A 17800-nucleotide genomic window follows, 5' to 3' on the forward strand; every position below is an offset into this window, starting at 1 on the left:
TTTTTAATTAATATCACATTACAACTATTTAAAGATTAATATCGAGATTTGCTTACATTATAAGATTATATTTAACAGTAACAGTAGTATACTTTTTATGTAGTATTTAAATATAATATTTTATAAAAAAAATAATAGTATTGATTGCATTTATATTAGAAAAATTAAATAAAATATAAATATCAGAACTATATATATATATATATATATATATATATTTATATTTTATTTAATTTTTTCTAATATTATAAATGCAATGAATACTATTTAAAGATTATTATTTAAAAGTTATATTATATTTATAGTATTAAAAATATTAGTTGTAATATTATTATTATTATTTTTTTATTAATAACACATTACAAAAAAAAAAAAAAAACTCAACAATTACAGAAGAATACATTCATTTAATGAAATTGAAGTGACCATTAAGGTCATTTAAATTTAATGATAAGGGAAATTAGCATGCCTGAAATGTTACAATTAAATGTAAAAAAATTTTTTTCCAAAATTGGCCAATAACCGATATGGTACAGACATATCGTGCATCCCTAATAATAACTGTGGCTTGATTTGATTCATCCTATTGAATAATATGATCAATACCAGTAACTGGGCCTCCTCTTGCTTCAGTTGCTTGGCCCGAATTGTCTGCTGCTCAGTCGTTTCCATCTGTGCCTGCAGGAATTCCTTCTGCTGGAGGTTGTTCTCTCTTTGCCATTGAACCTCTTGGTTATGATCTGGGCGAACAGTCTGTCTTCCTCTTGTTGCATCCATTGCACTTCTTCCTTAGTACGGATCTGAGCAGCACGCTCAGTGCAGACCTCATCCTGTCTGCGCTTCACCTGCACGGCACACAGCTCCTCACTTTGCTCTCTAAAACACAGGTAGATGGAACATCTTGTAGTTTGAATCGAAGTTCAAGTTCATCCAACCACTAATAATAAGGTCTTCTACCTGAAGAGCTGATCGAGTTTCTCAGCGACAAGTCTCTGTCTCTTACTCTCTCTTCTGTCTCGCAGAGTCTTGGCTCTTTCAAGCATCTTAGCTTGCCTTTCCAACACTGTCTCCTTTTTTGCCTCCATCTCCCTGAAGAGCTCCCTCTCCTCTGACAGCAGCTCACGAAGCCTGTCAAAAAGAGCCAGACAAGGTCATTACACTATACAATGAGACGATTTCTTAATAATTTATGAGGTTATTCCATTCAAACCTTTCCCTCCTTTCATCAATGTCCATCTGGTACTACTACTCTCTTGCTTCCTGCAGATGTCTACTAATAGTGGCCGACACCATCCGGCGCTGTGTGTTCCTTTACCATCGCATTCTCACATCACAGGAATAAACTCCAGCACTTCATTCTGTATGGCCTCTTGTTTCCTCCTCCGCAGAAAGAAGTCATCTACGTCTTTGGATAAAGGAGGCTTTGCTCTCTGAAATGCACATATTTGAGATGAATATTAACCAAAACTAAAAAAAACTGAATAATATGTATGTACATTATTACATATTTCCATTAAAACAGTACATTAATTTACATTTACAGTTCTTTTCATTAACGTAACTAGAAATATTATAAAAGGGACGGTTACACTTTACTTGAAGGGGTGTACATAAGACTGACACGACACCTTCATAATCATGACATGACACCTACATAATCATGACACGACACGTCATGAATATGAAGGTTTTTTTATGCATATTTATGACAACTGTCATTAAGTGTCATTCGCTCAGTTATGTCATTTTCAATGCAAAGATGACATTGTTTGAGATGTCTTTGTTATGGGCTATGGTTAGGGGTAAGGGTAGGGTTAGGGTTAGGTCAAATAATGTCATATTTGCATTAAAAATGACATAACTGAGCGAATGACACTTAATGACAGTTGTCATAAACATGCATAAAACCTCCTTCATATTCATGACATGTGTCATGTCATAATTATGAAGGCGTCATGTCAGTCTTATGCACACCCCTTCAAGTAAAGTGTTACCAAAGAGACTAATAGGGATCTAATGTTAGATTGAAAAGTTTGAAAGATAAACTTTACGTTGGAGAAAGAAAGAAAGAAAGAACGAAAGAAAGAAAGAAAGCTTTCCACGTAAGTTAAGTCTATGGGATTTGGGGCAGTTTTTCGTCCGTTTTAGTAAAAATTGGGTCAGAAATGTTGGTATACTACTACTACTAACACTACTACTACTACTACTACTAATAATAATAATAATAATATTAAATCAGTTTGTCAAGCCTTTGACAAACTTTGTCAAGCCAGCATAACTAATAACTAACTCACCAATGCCACTGAATGTCCAGGTCCAGTTACTTCCCGACATCGTGTCCTGCTTCGGTGGGCTGTCAACATGGTAAAAGATTACTTATTTTTTTATTCCACTTTCTTGGAGTCTAGCTAGCTTTAGAAATAACCCTCCAACTGTACAGTCGTGTTTACGGAACTGACCTGATGTTGCCATAACAACGACAGGCGAAATCAGTCTGCTTTCAGCTCCTGTTATGTGATAATAACGATGGGGATTAAGACAGCTAGTAATTATGCTTTACAATATTTAAATGCTTTAAAATTAAATGTCGTACCACAAAAAGTGCATTCATCTTGTGACTGTGATTTATTCCCCTTGATCACCGTGACAGGCGAGCTTTTATTTTGTATAGTTTTCAAGCGTTGGAAACTATACAAAAAAATAAAAGCCCAAATTTAGATCTAATATGACTTTTTATTGCTTGTACGACAAGAAAATAATAAAAACACAAACAATCAAACATTTACACATCTAATCCTAACCAACATTCTTTTCAAACTATAATAAACAGTGCAGGAACACATATCTAACTCACATTCATATTTAGTTTATAAATCTGCTATGATATTTTATTTTTTTATGGTTTTGGTGGTCTTAGTTACTGAACAGTTTTACAATACAATTCAAGCAAAACAAACACGAAAAGGATAACATGAAATTCTCCAGTTAATATGAAACCTTTCCCCTCATTTTTAAAGTTGCTTTTATTTTAAAATGTCTCTCATCCAAGCGCTTCCGGTGATGTCACGTCTCCAGAACGCGCCAAAGTTTGGACGGACTCGCTTGTGTTATCACGGACATTTCTGTCTAGACACTTCTAACGGATGTGTGTAAATATACTAACAGAATAAATAAACAACCTGCATCAAATGGGACAGCTTCGACACTGATATTGGTGACACGTAAGGTATGTTTATTTCACAAAATAACACGAAATTAACATTGGACAGGCCAAGCTTATCGGATTTGACGTTTCACTGTATATAACCTAATTAAGTAGCGTTACCTAGTCTTATTTAGCATGTGTCATTTTGTTTATTTAACAAGTAACATTACTGCTTATTACTAACAAGATGTTCTGACTTGTGTCCACAGATCAGACCATGGCTGTGCCTTTTGTTAAAGACTGGGATGTAGTGCAGACCCTTGGAGAGGGGGCGTATGGAGAGTAAGTGACCAGTGTCCTTTTTATTAGTGTCATCCTGATTCGTTAAAGTCTTAAAATGTATTAATCAGCTTCAAATTATTGTAGGGTGCGACTGCTGGTCAACAAGAAGACAGAAGAGGCTGTGGCGGTGAAAGTTGTGGACATGGCAAAAGCCAAGGATTGTATAGAGAATGTAAAAAAGGAGGTTTGCATATGCAAGATGCTTTCACACCCAAACATCGTACGTTTCTTTGGGCACAGGAGTGAGGGGACGACACAGTACATCTTCCTGGAGTACTGTAGTGGAGGAGAGCTCTTTGACAGAATCGGTGAGCTAAACATAGATTAGGACATCTTAATTTTATTAGCTTCTTTGTCCAGTATAATGTAGAAATGGTGGGGTCTAAATAATTGTGATGAGCAAATATTGAAGATTCTACTCAAAATGTAATTTGTTTCTAATTCTGACAGAGCCAGATGTTGGGATGCCAGAAAAGGAGGCACACAGGTTTTTTCAGCAGCTAATAGCTGGTGTGGTAAGTGTCAGTTTTGAGATTATTTTTCTTTGACTCTGGTGTGTTGGTGAATGGTTTTCACGCCATAGCCACCTTTGTTGTAAAACTAGATTTCTCTCTTGCTTACAGGAATATCTTCACAGTGTTGGGATTACACATCGTGACATAAAGCCTGAGAATATTCTTCTTGATGATAAAGGTATATCTTGATGGTCTTGTGTTAAATGTCATTATAAAACAGATTCTGGCTTCTGATTGGTCAATGCAATGTTCCAGCCACGCTAATATATGTAACAGTGATAGCTGTGACACAACTTTATGACACCTATAAAATTGTACTCTGTTATTATTAATATCTAAGAAGATATATCTTCTTTGGTCAGTGCTGGGGAAAAAAAAGTGAAAAAATAAATAAATCAAATCAAATAATATGAAAATAAATTAATAAAATAAATAATCCTAGTGAAAAATAAATAAACTAAAATGTATTTGAAAAACATTTATTTCATGCTATGTATATTACAAATACATATTTATGTACTTAAAAATACCCGGCAGTTGTACTTTTGGTATACTAAACTGGTATACTTAAAGTCTGCTAAATTGGAACAACTAATTTTGTGCTTAATGCACTTTAATTGTGCGGAAGTACTGAAGTCCAACTAAAGATATACTAAAGTATATTTGACTGCTAAAGTGGAATTATTTCAAGTATACTTTAGGTACACTTTAAATATCTCGCATTCAAAGACGAATATTATCAAAGACTGTTGAATCCTCATCAATAGTGACATTAAAACACATTTTAGGCTTAATATTAAGAAATGTGCATTGTGCACAAGTAGTACTCCAAATAAATTTTAATACAAATATTTATATCAGTAAGTCTTGGAGCGATATGTCCATAAATATGGTAATAGATTTGAACTATATACTTAGCATGAAATGTATTTTAAATATATTACTTTTTTACTAGGGGATGAAAATAAGATTAAACAAATTGTGTGAATGAAAAATAATTAAAATAAATGTAAAAAATAAATATATAATACATTTAACAGTACAGTACTATAGTAAGTAGAAAACCTAAATAATGTACCGTAATAGAAACAAATTTTTATATATAATCCTATTTATATTTTTCTCTCAGATAATCTGAAGATCTCTGATTTTGGACTGGCTACCATGTTCCGCCATCGTGGCCGGGAGCGGGCATTGGCCCGTCTGTGTGGCACTCTTCCCTATGTTGCCCCTGAGCTGATGTCACGTTCAGCATTCCACGCTCAACCTGCAGACACTTGGGCTTGTGGCATTGTGCTCACAGCAATGTTAGCTGGAGGTAAGACATCAGTATTCTGTATGTGTCAGTCAGAGACTGCATCTTTGTTGAGAGTTTAGCTATTGTAAGCTTCATTTTTCCAGAGTTACCATGGGACCAACCAAGTGAAAACTGTCAGGAGTATTTGGATTGGCTAGAGAAGAAAATCTACCTCACACCCTGGAAGAAAATTGATGCTGTTCCACTGAGTAAGCTTCTTAAGAGTTATTTAATCCAGTATATTTCAGTATTTAATTTAATTTTCTTTCAGTGTTAATTTAAACCAGACTTGTGGGCTCTTTGACTTGGTCCAGGAAGAAGCCACCCAGAACAGATGCACAGAAACATGTTTAAAAACACCTGTGATGCTGAACATTGTGTTTTATTTTCTTTGTCAGGTCTGCTATCTAAGATATTACTGCATAATCCAGAGGACAGGTTCACCATTCCTGAAATTAAGAAGCATCGATGGTTTAGCAGAAGTTTCAAATCAGGTACTGATTTCAAAGATCAGCTCATTAATTATGTTTGTCTTTCAAGAATGTGTGTGATTCTTTTGGATCTGAATTTTTGACCACAGCAGTAAAACGACAGAGTGACACACCAGTAACCAAAATGCATAGGGCTGATTCTGAGCTCTCACAGCTGAGAAGAATAAACAGGTCAGTATGACAAATACATAAGACAGCTGACTTGATAGTTTAGTACAAATACAGTAAAAGCTGTATTACGTTCTAAGAAGCACATCCATCACTACCTGTGTGTTTCTGCAGTGATGACAGAGCACAGATCTCCAGTTCTCAGCCTGAGCCACAGGGATTGTGGGAGGAGAAGGGGGTTACGGTGCACACTGATATCAGTGTCAGCTTTTCACAGCCTACCTGTCTTGACCACATGCTGCTGGGCAGCCAACTGCTTGGCACACCGGGTGCCAGCCAGGTGACCTATTCTATAAAATGAATATTAATGATAGTATGCTGATTTATTGTTTTGTTGTAACTTGTTTTGTACATGTTCACTTTATGTCTGTTACTTCTGTAAACAATTTTGCTCTTATTCCATAGCACTTTTATTGCTGTAATTTGGCTTGATTTAACTAATAGGTTATATGTGACTTTTACCCATTTAATTGTTTAATAAATAATGGATTTTTATGAAATATTTTTATTTATTTATTTTTTTATTTTTTTTTTCAGAGCCCGTGGCAGCGGTTGGTGAGAAGGATGACTAGGTTCTTTACTACGGTAAAGGCAGAACCGTCTTGCATTGCTCTCCGTGATGCCTGTATTGCTATGGGTCACACATGGAAACAGAGCTGCACCAATCAGGTAACCAAATAAAACAATCAGTTGTACCATTTAAAGCATTTGAAATCCTTAGCACTAAATCTTGAACTGTATAATGCACTGATCTGGTCTCCTTTTCTCTTTTGATTCATAGGCGACAGTGTCCACAATGGATCACCGCAATAATAAGCTGATCTTCATAGTGCACTTCCTGGAAATGGAGGAACGCATTTTAGTAGATTTCCGATTGTCAAAGGTGAAAACAACCCAAACCACTGAATTACATCTATGCTTGCATTTATTAATTGCATGATGCTTCTAAATTAACTGTTAACACAACTAAAACTAATATCAAGAATTTTGGAGTGAAGAATTGTTTTTTTTTATATTATTTGTTGATTTATTAATATTATTGATTTGTTAATATCAATGCCTTCACAAAACTATTCTTTTGTGTTCTAGGGGGACGGTTTGGAATTCAAGAGGATATTCCTGAAACTAAAACAGACGCTGTCTGACATTATTAGTAACCAAAAGGTTTTGCCTTTGAATTGATGTGTGTCCACATTTTTACATGCAAAGTCTGCTTTCACACATGCGTACACAGGTACACAAAGTTGTTTTATGATCGTGGAACGTGTTCCGATTTATATGTTTGTAGTTGTATATGTCTGTTTTTTTTATTTGTGTGTGAAGGAATGAGGAGAAGCTCTCAAGTTAAGTTTATCTGTTCATTCATGTTCCGTTACTATGAAGATAAGGTTTAATTTCTGCCCCTTGGCAAGATGTGAGATTCTGAATGTGAAAAACAAAATAAATCTGTCATTAATAATGCTGTTTGGCTTAGTAAGCTGTTTAAATTAGAAAAAGTAGAAAGGAAAAAATGTAAAGATCTTAGAGCATGTAACATGACCATAGTGCAACTTTGGACAATTCACTGTCTAGAGAATCAAATTAACATCCAGTTGTGTTCAGCCTTCATTTTATTAAACATTGAGAGTTCAAAAAAGAGTGCCTTTTGCTTATAACGAATTGAAAAATGTGTTCAAAAATATCAGTCAGTTTTTACATAAATGATTGGTTTATCTCAACCCATGTTATTTAGAAGCAGCTGAAATCAGTTTAGTTCATTGTAAATAGACACATGGAAGGTGAATGCAAAGGTGCTCAAGTAATCTGTGTATTGATGTAGAAAGATTGCTAAAAATGTGCTTTGTATTACCTCACAAGAACAGTTAAATGTAGCAAAAATGATAACAATCCTGCTGTTAATTAACCAAATTTGCTTGTATTTTAGTTATACCAAAACGAATGAATTAGCTGATCTAAAGCTGTGCTTGCTAGTAAACACTTAAATTGATATTAGTATAAAATTACATTCAACCCAATCCCCCCCCCCCTACTTTGTTTACTTCTATTGATGATGAAAAAGTGTTATCATCCTGTAGTGAATGTATGGTAATAATAAACATGATTGTGATCAGCTTTGTCTTTAGCTTGAGGCCATGACAGTAATCGTTACATTGACTGGCTCCTCGCCTGGGGGTAGGTTTGTAGGTGCTGCGGTTGGCCTTGGCAGTGCCATTGATGCCGCTGCAAGAAAAAGTTATTTTATTTTAATAAAAGAAGTGAAAAAATATTCTAATTTTTTGTTATGAGTTGGATGAACAAGTGCCAGCAGCATGAGGTACCTGGACTAGCTGATTGGCTTGGTTGTCCTGTACCTCTCTCCCCCTCTGCTATTCCACTACCCTCATCCTCAGGAAAGTTAATGTTCTCTCTAGACTGGCTGTTCTGCCTGAAAAGCACAAATAGTATTAAAGTAGTAAAGAAATAATAACAAATTCAACTACCTGTAAAAATATCAATTAAACATACCTTCCAAATATCAAGTCATGAAGTCCTGTAAAGTGTGACAGTGGTATTAACATGGAACCATGCTACAGGGTTAACCAACCAATATTTGATTTCTTGAAACATTAAAGATACGTAACTCACGTGGGTTATTGTTGCGGTTCCGTACCACATACATGAAGAGCAGTACAGTGATAATTGTAGCTATGATCATGCCCCCGATGGCTGCCCCGATCACAGCTGGGTAGGCATTGAAGGGAGGGTCGGCTGGAAGACAGTATACCTATTTCAGCTTCACAAAATCAGTGTCACAATTGCATAGTTTACCATAGCAATTGGACATCATAAGAGCTTACTACATAATATTGTACAATTGTAATGTATATTACTGTTTTTTGGGAAAAAAGATTAAACACTTGGGTTAATTAGTTGTTTTAGCGTCATTAGCATATACGATTATACGCACTTTCTTTAGTTATCAGACAGAATGAGATGAGTAGAAAAATAACCTCAGGAAAGATCAAAGGGCAAGTTAACAGGCAGATCATGTAAGAGGAAAGGAACAGAAGAAGGGAGATGTGTGGGTATGGAAGTGGTCAAGTGATTGTGCATTTCACCTGAATGGACAAAACAAAAAACAACAGCATTAGATTTACAGTGAGTGGTAACAAAAAAGTTGTTGTTTTGCAATAACAATAAAAAAATACTCCAAACTTAAAACATTTTCTAACAGCATCAAATTATATCCTGCCTTCTTTGGGTATTTCAATGTAAATTATTATGTTGTCCATGTTTAGATATGCACTGATATTCAATGCCTTTGTAAGTGTTCTCACCTGCGCTCTTTATCTCTGAAGGGTTTCCAATGGTGCGGTGGTTGATGGCAGTAACACGAAATGCATAGGCTCCAATGGGATCCAGATTGCTGATTTGGTAGTGTCGGGAAACATGGTCTAGATCTGCCAGTTTCTGCCAGGGAAGGCCACTGTTTCTTTTCTTCACAGGTTCAGGGAGCCTCTGGCGCTCGATGAAAAACCCGGTAAGGTTACCCTCAGTCTGGAGCTTCCACTCTAGGTCAACATCAGTCCTTTGACGACTGTTGTAAATGATCTTACTGATGCTTATATTTGGGGGCATTGGGTACCCTGAAAATTTAAATGGTAAATCATTTATATGTAAAACCAGTTAATATAACCAAAGAGTGAGCTACTGGAGTTGAGAAAGATAGCATGCATCCTTGTGCCTATCTACCTTGTAAAGTGTAGTGTAGTGTGTTGGTGTAATATGTAAAAGCTTGCTTACTCTTCACCATCAGCATAATGGGGATCTCTGCCCCACCGACAGCATTGGTAGCTGAACACCAGTAATGGCCACTGTCTGTGTTGCTGTCCGTTTCCCGCACTGTCAAGTTTGTCCAGGCAGCAGCTCGCTCCAGGACATACTTCTTAGGAATCTCATTCACATGCTGCTTCAGGTTGTTGAACCAGGTGATCTCTGTGACAGGGTAGTTTCTACTCAAGATACAGGTGAGTTGGGCATCACTGCCCTCATAGACGGTCATCATACTGCGCTGGGTCACTAGGACTGGTGCCTCTAAAGACAGTAAGAAAGGACAGTTTTTAAAGGATTGTTTTACAGATGCAAGAATAATGATTGACCCTTTCTTACCTAGTTTTAAAACACACTGTTTGGTCTCCTTAGCCAATGGATGTTTTGCATGGCATACAAAAGCCTTGCCACTGTATGTAGCGCTTGACCGCAAAACCAGGATGTTTGCGTTCTCCTCAGATGTGCCTTGCATGTCCCCTGAGCTAGAGGCCCACCACACCAGTGCTCGAGGAAACCCACCTTCCCAGGAGCAGGACAGCATTAGGTACTCATTGTTTCGAGTTGCATATGCAGAGCACTTTGGTTCACCGTAGGACATCCCTGGGATAAAGAGAATGTAGAAAATATTTACTGACCTTTTGTTGATCTCAAAGTGAACAAGGTGCTCTTGGTTTTACACTTACAAGTTCTGACACTGCAGCTTTTGATTTCATTCGATGCGATGTGGGAGCCTTGGCAGATGAAGATGGAGTTGTTTGCAGTCTCCTGACCTTTCTGAATCTTGGTGATGTTTGTGAGTCCCTCGCTCTCTTCTCCAAACACATATGGGGTCCATCTCAAAGAGGCTGGAGGGATACCGCCCTCCCAGGTACACTGGAAGGCCAGGTCAGTGTGATTGTTTACTGGTAGAATCAAGCAAGTCGGAGCGCCATCTGGAGGATCTGTGGGAACAAAATGATTGTGTAACACAGAGCAGTGAAATGGATCTTAGATGATTTGGGCCAATTTAGGACACTGATAGAGGCAGAGAATTGTTCCTGAAATTGAGCCAAACGAAGAGGTCGGATTAGGTGTCTATTATTCATCTACATAGTGGTAAAAGCTAGTCGACTTCTAGAAAGTTAAAGAGTACTGCATTGGTATCTGTTCATCACCCATTAAGATCTGCTTTATCATTCCTGCTACAACTGAGCCAAATTTGAAGTCATATCATGAGAAGGTGTTGCTGTGTTAGTATACAGTATCGGTGGGGTTGTTAGTACCCCAGTAAGTCAAGAATAGATGTACATTCAAGGCATGAAGTGGAGATTGAAGTGTTATGACAAAACAATACAAGGTCTCCTGACCTTTCTTGACTTGTCATAGCACAGAAACAATCACACCAGCTGTATACCTTCAGCTCTCAGAACTGTCCTTCACCTCCTCCAGATGCACGTCCACAGTCGGCCACTCTGGAAGTCTGACACCCTTGTTTACGTAACTGTCTGTACCTTCGTGTGAGTGTGTTAGTGTGAAGGAAAAGGTGTAAGAGGAAGCAAATGCAAGAAATTTCAGAAGGAAACTTGAGGAAGCTATTGAAGGGCAGGTTGAAAGGTGGCCACCAGAATCCAGGCAGGGGTTTGTGGAAGCACTCACAATAGACCGTGAGGGTGATGGTTTTCCTGGAGCGGGTGTTGAGGTAAGTGTTCTGAGCCAGGCATGCGTAGTGGCCTGTATGCATGCGGAGGATCCTGTTGATGGTGTACTGGGGACCCGCATACACCTGGGAGTTGTTGTAGAACCAAACGTACTGACTTGGGGGATTAGAAGAAGCTTGACACAGGAGAGAAACCGTCTCTCTTTCCAGGGCAGAATAACCCCGCTCCGTCACTGAATAAGGGGTGACATCGATCTGAGGCTGGTCTGGACCAACTGGAAAAGAGCCAGAGATATTTACATAAGATATCCTCTTGAAATTGCACACTAAAACAATATGATGCATCAAATTTTGTTGAGTATTTCAAAGACTATTTAGGAGTCTCTTACAAATGGTGTCAAGCCAGACTCGGTCACTGCGCTGCTGGTTGACCTGGTTGATGGCAATACACCTGTACCATCCAGTGTGATTTCGGTTGACATCAGTGACATTTAATCGGTTGTCGTCATAGATCTCGGCCACAGTGGTGAGCTGGCTTTCCCGGCTCTCTTGTTCCCATATGTAATTAATAGGCCCCGTGCCATTCTCCAGGCCACAGCGCATGGTCACTGACGTGCCCTCCACTGGCGAAGAGTCGCTCATCACAATGTAAGGTTTGGTCACTGGCACTGTTAAAGTAATTACAAAAGGGAGCCTTGTTACTGATAAACCATGAAAGAGTGGTTGTAAAATATGCTAACTTTATTAGCACAACCTAAACAATAAAACATTAATGATGGTTCAGTTGATCCTTTTCTTGGAAATTACCTTTACGTTTATTCATTTAGCAGATGGTAACATCAAACAGTTCATGCCAATATCATTATAACTTATACTTAACTAGTTATACTCAACTAGCAATATAACAATAGTTTTGAGGTATATGCTAGTTAAGAAGAACATATACTGGTAATTTAGGGTTTATGCACCACTCTAAATGTCAGGGGCAACCTAAATGAATCTTGAACTTTGTCAGCCATTGTTCAGATCAGTACTTAGACATCACCTGATTACCACTGACCTAAAACACGCAGAAATACATAGTAGTAATACAGCTTGGCTCCTTCAAGGGTATCATACAGTGCCTGGCAGGTATACACTCCTTCTGCAGCCAGAGGAAGCTTCTCAATGGACAGAGAGGCGCTGTTGCTGATTACTGTCAAATTACCCAAGTCATTGGCTAATTTCTGTATTTTAGGACCCTTTCCGAAGTTGTACACAATGGCACGGATGGTGTCTGTGCCTGGTTTGGTAAAACCCCAGATGTAGACATCGGGCAAAGTAGGGCCACACTCCAAGATCACTCCTCGTCCCACAACACCATTGGTCCTGGTCTCACTGTATACCACCTGCCCCGGGTCCAAGATCTCTACGCCTGGAAGAGCACACAAAAAATGTCAAAGGTGGCAGTGCTCCAAGTTATTATTAGCATTGATTAAGTTAAAAAGGGTACATCATGAGTTAATTTCTTTTCACGTGCATTTTGACAATGCAAATATAATTTTCCTCATGTTGGTATGCTAACACTAAAAAAAATCCACAAATCAGAGACTGGACAAGCAAACAAATACTTCCAATCAAGTGGAACAATTAACAAATATATGACTGGAATAATTAGTTGACAGCACTGAAAAGAATATAAAAAAATGGTTGTTGATATTCTTACCTTGAAGGTAGAGGGGTAGAAATAAAACAATCAGGCAAATGTAAGGCACCCCTAAAACTCTGTGGACCATGGTGCCATGACTCTCATATCCAATGCCTTGACCAAGATGTAAAAAAGCACAATAACTGTCTCCAAAATAATAATAAAAGAGAGAGAGAAATATCCAATAAATATTATGCAACCACTCCGAGCTTATGATTACTGCTTAAGTCCACAAGCTCAACGAGAGAAAGAGGCAGCTGAGTCTTTCTAAACTGATTTAGTTTGAATAATTCACAGGCCTTCCCCTCCGTGTACAAGAATACAGTGGACTGGAGTAGAAAGGTTTAGGATGACACAATGATAGCTGTGTCTCATATATTATTGAAGGTGGCTGGATGGATGGCCGTTCTTGCATTCCATCACCCACAGTGAGAAAGAAAAAACCTCTGTACATGTTGAGTTCCAACACAATGATTTATTCTCTTATATAAATAAAAAAAGTTGCTAATAATAAATAACAGTGCCTTAAAGGGGTCATATGATTTTGCTAAAAAGAACATTATTTTGTGTATTTGGTGTAATGAAATGTGTTTATGCGGTTTAAGGTAAAAAAAAAACATTATTTTCCACATACTGTACATTATTGTTTCTCCTCTATGCCCCGCCTTTCTGAAACACGTCGATTTTTACAAAGCTCATCGGTCTGAAAAGCGAGGTGTGCTCTGATTGGCCAGCTATCCAGTGCGTTGTGATTGGCCGAATACCTCAAGTGTGTGACGGAAATGTTACGCCCCTTACCATACTGTGATGGAGCGACGAGACAAAAACATTAAAACCCATTATAAACGTGGCATTTGTTGCATCCAGTGGGGACATAATTATGGATTATAATGACTTATACTGTCTTTTTACGCCTTTTTTAAATCTCTTTGGATTTGAGACTTTAGTCTTTGCAACTTTACAGATCTTCTTTATGCACCAAGAGCTTGTAACACTCCAAAGAGAAAGGAAAAATTGAAATCGCATCATATGACCCCTTTAATAATGGTCTTATAGCATTAATGAATTCAGTAAGACTTCTTTTTCATCAGTCTAGATTTGATAACTTTAACCATCCATGCAATCCATGTCTAACTACCAAAATGTTTTAATGCAGAGACTGCATATAAAGGTAGGATGTGGCTAATGTGCAATTAAAAAATTCTAAATATGGATTCCAAGGTTAGTTAGCCAGGTTCATCACAGCCCGAGGAGATGCACTTTAATCCCAGATCTTCTCTGAGCTCATCCCTCTCTGGGGTTGAGGTCAGAATTATACTAGTTGTGTGTGTGTGTGTGTGTGTGTGTGTGTGTGTGTGTGCGCGCGCATGTGTGTTTCCATCCGCGACAGCTCAGCCAAGCAGAGGAAACAGAGTGCTCCCTACATTCATTCATGAGTTTCTCATGTTACGCTTCCATGTAAAGTGCATAAACACACCAGGAAAAAACTCAAGGGTGCACACCCATATACTGTACACAGATGCCAATGAAAATGATATGATAGATATGACATGACCATTGTGTATGCATACAAATAATATTTTTGTTGAACATTGTGAACACTTGTTTGAAAGTTATTGCATCTGATTTTTTTTTTGTGTGTGTGGATGTAGGCAGTTCCCCTCAGAGTAACCACAGATATCAGTTCATCACATTAATCATGAATATGTTCCACTAACGTTTCACAATCTGAAGTGTCTAAAATAGTATGGATATGATAGTTTAGATCTATTGTTTTATCATTTAAAACCCTTTTGTGTGTGTTATATCTCTTTAAATTAGCCTATAACTGGTTTGATATTTTGTTATCTAATGCAATGACATTCAGAAGTGTTCAATACTTCTTAGGGGTTGATATCATTTCTATAGAAGTTCCATTGGTCTGAACACAAGAGGTTTACAGCAGCTTCACTGCTCACACACACTCATACAAATAGTTCATAATCTGAGTTATGTGATTAGCGCAAATCAGTTCTGTAACCAGACAAACCAGCTGTGATCTGTCATGTTATGTTCACGCCAGATGGTATACAGTATGTCACATATATTACATGCAATTTATAAATAGGTTTAATCAGATTACTATTTCATTATAAATCTTGTGTAATCATCACAATTACTTCCTTATAACATTTTGCATTGCATTGCATCATTATATCCTGCTAAAATGCAAGATTTTTTTACCTTATCAGTTATAATCAGACATACTAAACCTAAAAATAGCATTGAAGCCAATGTTTATTTATTTAATTATGTATTTATTAGTAGAAAAGCGAAACAAAAAATTCACAAGTGGTTAAAATATTCAAATATTACATAATTAACAGCTTATTTAATACCATATGGTCACTGTAACAACACACAAATACATATAATGTAATCCATCACATTTTTGCACACTTTCACATGCTCTATACACTATATAAATACTCCTTATGCAGTTATTAGAGTTGCAGTGCATGGAAGAACTTTGTACCATTGTGCATGAATGCCACAAAGCATAATGTAAACAATAATAAAGGACAAATGACCAAAGAGATTCACAGTTCTACATAAATACTAACTGGAATTTGCTAGTGTGCATGTAAAAAAAACCTCTCACATACATACATATATACAGAATATACAGTTTAAAGATGCAAATAAATATGAATAATGATTATTTTGTGATGCATTGGTCAGATTATGTGATTGTTGCAAGTTTCACAATTACAAAGGCAGCACAAAGACCCATTTTAATACAACGCAATTGAATACAGTAGTAATATTGTTTAAAAATCATACATATAGGCCCGGTTTCATAGACAGGGCTTAGCCTAAACCAGGATTAAGCCATAGTTCAATTAGGACATTTAAGTAATTTTTATAAACATGCCTTAGAAAAAAGCATTACTGGTGTTCATCTTAAGACAAAACAAAGGCACTGACATGTTTTAAGATCAGTCAGTGCAAGTTTCTTTCAGTTGAAACAGCTCAGATTTACATTTCAGTCTAGGACTAGGCTTAAGCCTTGTCTGTGAAACTGGGGGATAATGTTTATTTTAATAGATTTTTCAAGAATTAATTTTTTTACTGCTACCATGTTATTGTCGCAAGTTTACTATTACAAAAGCAGCAAAAATTCCTGTTTAGAAATTAAACGAATACAGTGGAAATCCCAAATGACATCCCAAAACAATGCAGTGATGCATAACTACAGAATACAATAAACAATATGGGCCTGCCTGTTATAAATGAGGTTTACGGACCACTGACCTACTTTAAGACAATGAGAATCAGATTTATTCATCCTAAATCTGTATTCTGCTTTAGAAATTATTTGCAGATTAATTCTAAGCAATATTAATAAAAAATGTGAAAATATGCATGCAAATCCAATTATGCTTAGAGAATAATATTTTTGAAAAAGATATATTCAGAAAGAACACAGTAAAAAAGTACACAATGACCAGAGCAACTGAAGACAGACAGAAAGAGAAAGAGGTGGCGAATGTATTTATACATACTGCTCTTTGGGAAAGGTGTATGAGGAGATGGGGCATGTTGGGTATGTGAATATGGCTTTCTGGTTACCGTGCTGAGTGTAGGGGCTTTGGGGCAGGAAGGTCAGAGGAGGTTGAATGGGAGGAGAGTGTTGCTCCAGATAATCCTCTTTGTTACACGCCAAACGGTAACTCACGTAGTCTGCCGTGTTTGGGAGCTCATCGTAGAACCTCCCGGGGCTCTGTGGGAACAAAGATACAAGGTCAGATAGCAAGAACGAAGTAGGAGAGAATGAGCGCTGTGCATATTTAATGAGTGCGCTCCGGCACACGGCTGACACTGTCACCCTGATATTATGCATGCTGGTGCTGACACAATCAAGTTTGGACCTTTTTTCCAATTCAGAATACGTAAATGTTTCAAAGGTAGCAAAGTTCAAGGAAGTTATACGGAGTTATTGCTAAAACATACTCTGTGATAATTAACTATTAGGGCGAAAGTAACAGCGTGTTTGTTCTCTTCTCCAGTAGGAGGCGCTCTCTGCTCACTGTGTCTATGAGGCCAGAGGCAATTCAGGTTTATCATTAAAGCCTCAGTACCTCAATTCAGGTCGGTAGTCAGACCATGGCGCATTAGTGCATCTGTTCATCCGATAAAATGTCCAGCGCCCTCACTGGTGATTCTGTGGCTTTACTGAGTGCGCTCTTACCTGGAAGTCATCAGCTGCCTTCTTTTTAGACGAGGAAGGCTTTTTGTGGGCAGGAGAAGAACTATCTCTGCAACAATAGAGAGGGAGAGATAGAGGGTCTTAACTTCAACAATGCCATAAAAGAACTACAGGCTAGTTTAATTTTGTTTTTTTGTCCCAGAAATGTTACTAAAACCACACCATATCATTGAAAACATTAACCTATAAGGTTAGTTATAACTAATATGGTTATATAATTTTAGCTTTGGCATAATTGTTTGTCCAATAATGTAAAAGACTATGATGAGAATGTTAAAATTCATAAACAATATTACTTGGATATACATATATTATAACATTATATTTAATATATTTTTTAGAATATTTAATATATCTTCATATTATATTATTATATGTAGTTATTATATTTATTTATATGTGTATAATACTAATAATGTAAAACCATAATATATAATATATACATTATATTAAATACACA

The 17800-nt window shown here is 37.1% G+C and overlaps 2 protein-coding genes and 1 pseudogene across 3 annotated transcripts; 1 reads left to right on the forward strand and 2 right to left on the reverse strand.

Moving 5' to 3' along the window:
• Positions 1-2424, reverse strand: part of LOC107681125 (cilia- and flagella-associated protein 53-like) — a 4066-nt pseudogene extending 1642 nt beyond the window's left edge.
• Positions 2425-3067: 643 nt separating this feature from the next.
• On the forward strand, positions 3068-7455 carry LOC107681196 (serine/threonine-protein kinase Chk1-like). 2 transcript variants are annotated; one of them, XM_016477411.1, is made up of 13 exons: positions 3068-3226; positions 3415-3487; positions 3572-3795; positions 3938-4002; positions 4111-4180; positions 5132-5320; positions 5404-5508; positions 5698-5793; positions 5880-5961; positions 6073-6238; positions 6496-6627; positions 6740-6841; positions 7048-7455. In XM_016477411.1, exons 2-13 carry the CDS (start codon positions 3423-3425, stop codon positions 7138-7140), a joined length of 1389 nt encoding a protein of 462 aa, XP_016332897.1. In that variant the 5' UTR covers positions 3068-3226; positions 3415-3422; the 3' UTR covers positions 7141-7455. The 2 variants fall into 2 exon arrangements, with proteins under 2 accessions (XP_016332897.1, XP_016332898.1); XM_016477412.1 differs by having other exon boundaries at positions 5883-5961.
• A 521-nt stretch (positions 7456-7976) lies between these two features.
• Positions 7977-13179, reverse strand: LOC107681195 (carcinoembryonic antigen-related cell adhesion molecule 5-like). Its single transcript, XM_016477410.1, has 12 exons — positions 13110-13179; positions 12465-12818; positions 11794-12072; positions 11404-11679; positions 10452-10709; positions 10108-10368; positions 9742-10032; positions 9276-9584; positions 8584-8706; positions 8464-8488; positions 8277-8383; positions 7977-8178 (listed from the first exon to the last, which is right to left on the reverse strand). Exons 1-12 carry the CDS (start codon positions 13177-13179, stop codon positions 8078-8080), a joined length of 2454 nt encoding a protein of 817 aa, XP_016332896.1. The 3' UTR covers positions 7977-8077.
• Positions 13180-17800: the final 4621 nt, after the last annotated feature.

The sequence above is a fragment of the Sinocyclocheilus anshuiensis genome, unplaced genomic scaffold (assembly GCF_001515605.1).
Source record: "Sinocyclocheilus anshuiensis isolate Anshui unplaced genomic scaffold, SAMN03320099.WGS_v1.1 scaffold412, whole genome shotgun sequence".
In the NCBI taxonomy this organism is placed as follows: domain Eukaryota; kingdom Metazoa; phylum Chordata; class Actinopteri; order Cypriniformes; family Cyprinidae; genus Sinocyclocheilus; species Sinocyclocheilus anshuiensis.

Coding starts and splice junctions, on each gene's coding strand:
- LOC107681195 (XM_016477410.1), bottom strand. CDS start 13,179: ATGGTCCACAGAGTTTTAGGGGTGCCTTACATTTGCCTGATTGTTTTA. Junction 9,585..9,741: donor CATTATGCTGATGGTGAAGA/GTAAGCAAGCTT, acceptor TTAAATTTTCAG/GGTACCCAATGCCCCCAAAT. Junction 8,489..8,583: donor GAACCGCAACAATAACCCAC/GTGAGTTACGTA, acceptor CACACTTTACAG/GACTTCATGACTTGATATTT.
- LOC107681196 (XM_016477411.1), top strand. CDS start 3,423: ATGGCTGTGCCTTTTGTTAAAGACTGGGATGTAGTGCAGACCCTTGGA. Junction 3,796..3,937: donor AGAGCTCTTTGACAGAATCG/GTGAGCTAAACA, acceptor TAATTCTGACAG/AGCCAGATGTTGGGATGCCA. Junction 5,794..5,879: donor TAGCAGAAGTTTCAAATCAG/GTACTGATTTCA, acceptor TTTTGACCACAG/CAGTAAAACGACAGAGTGAC.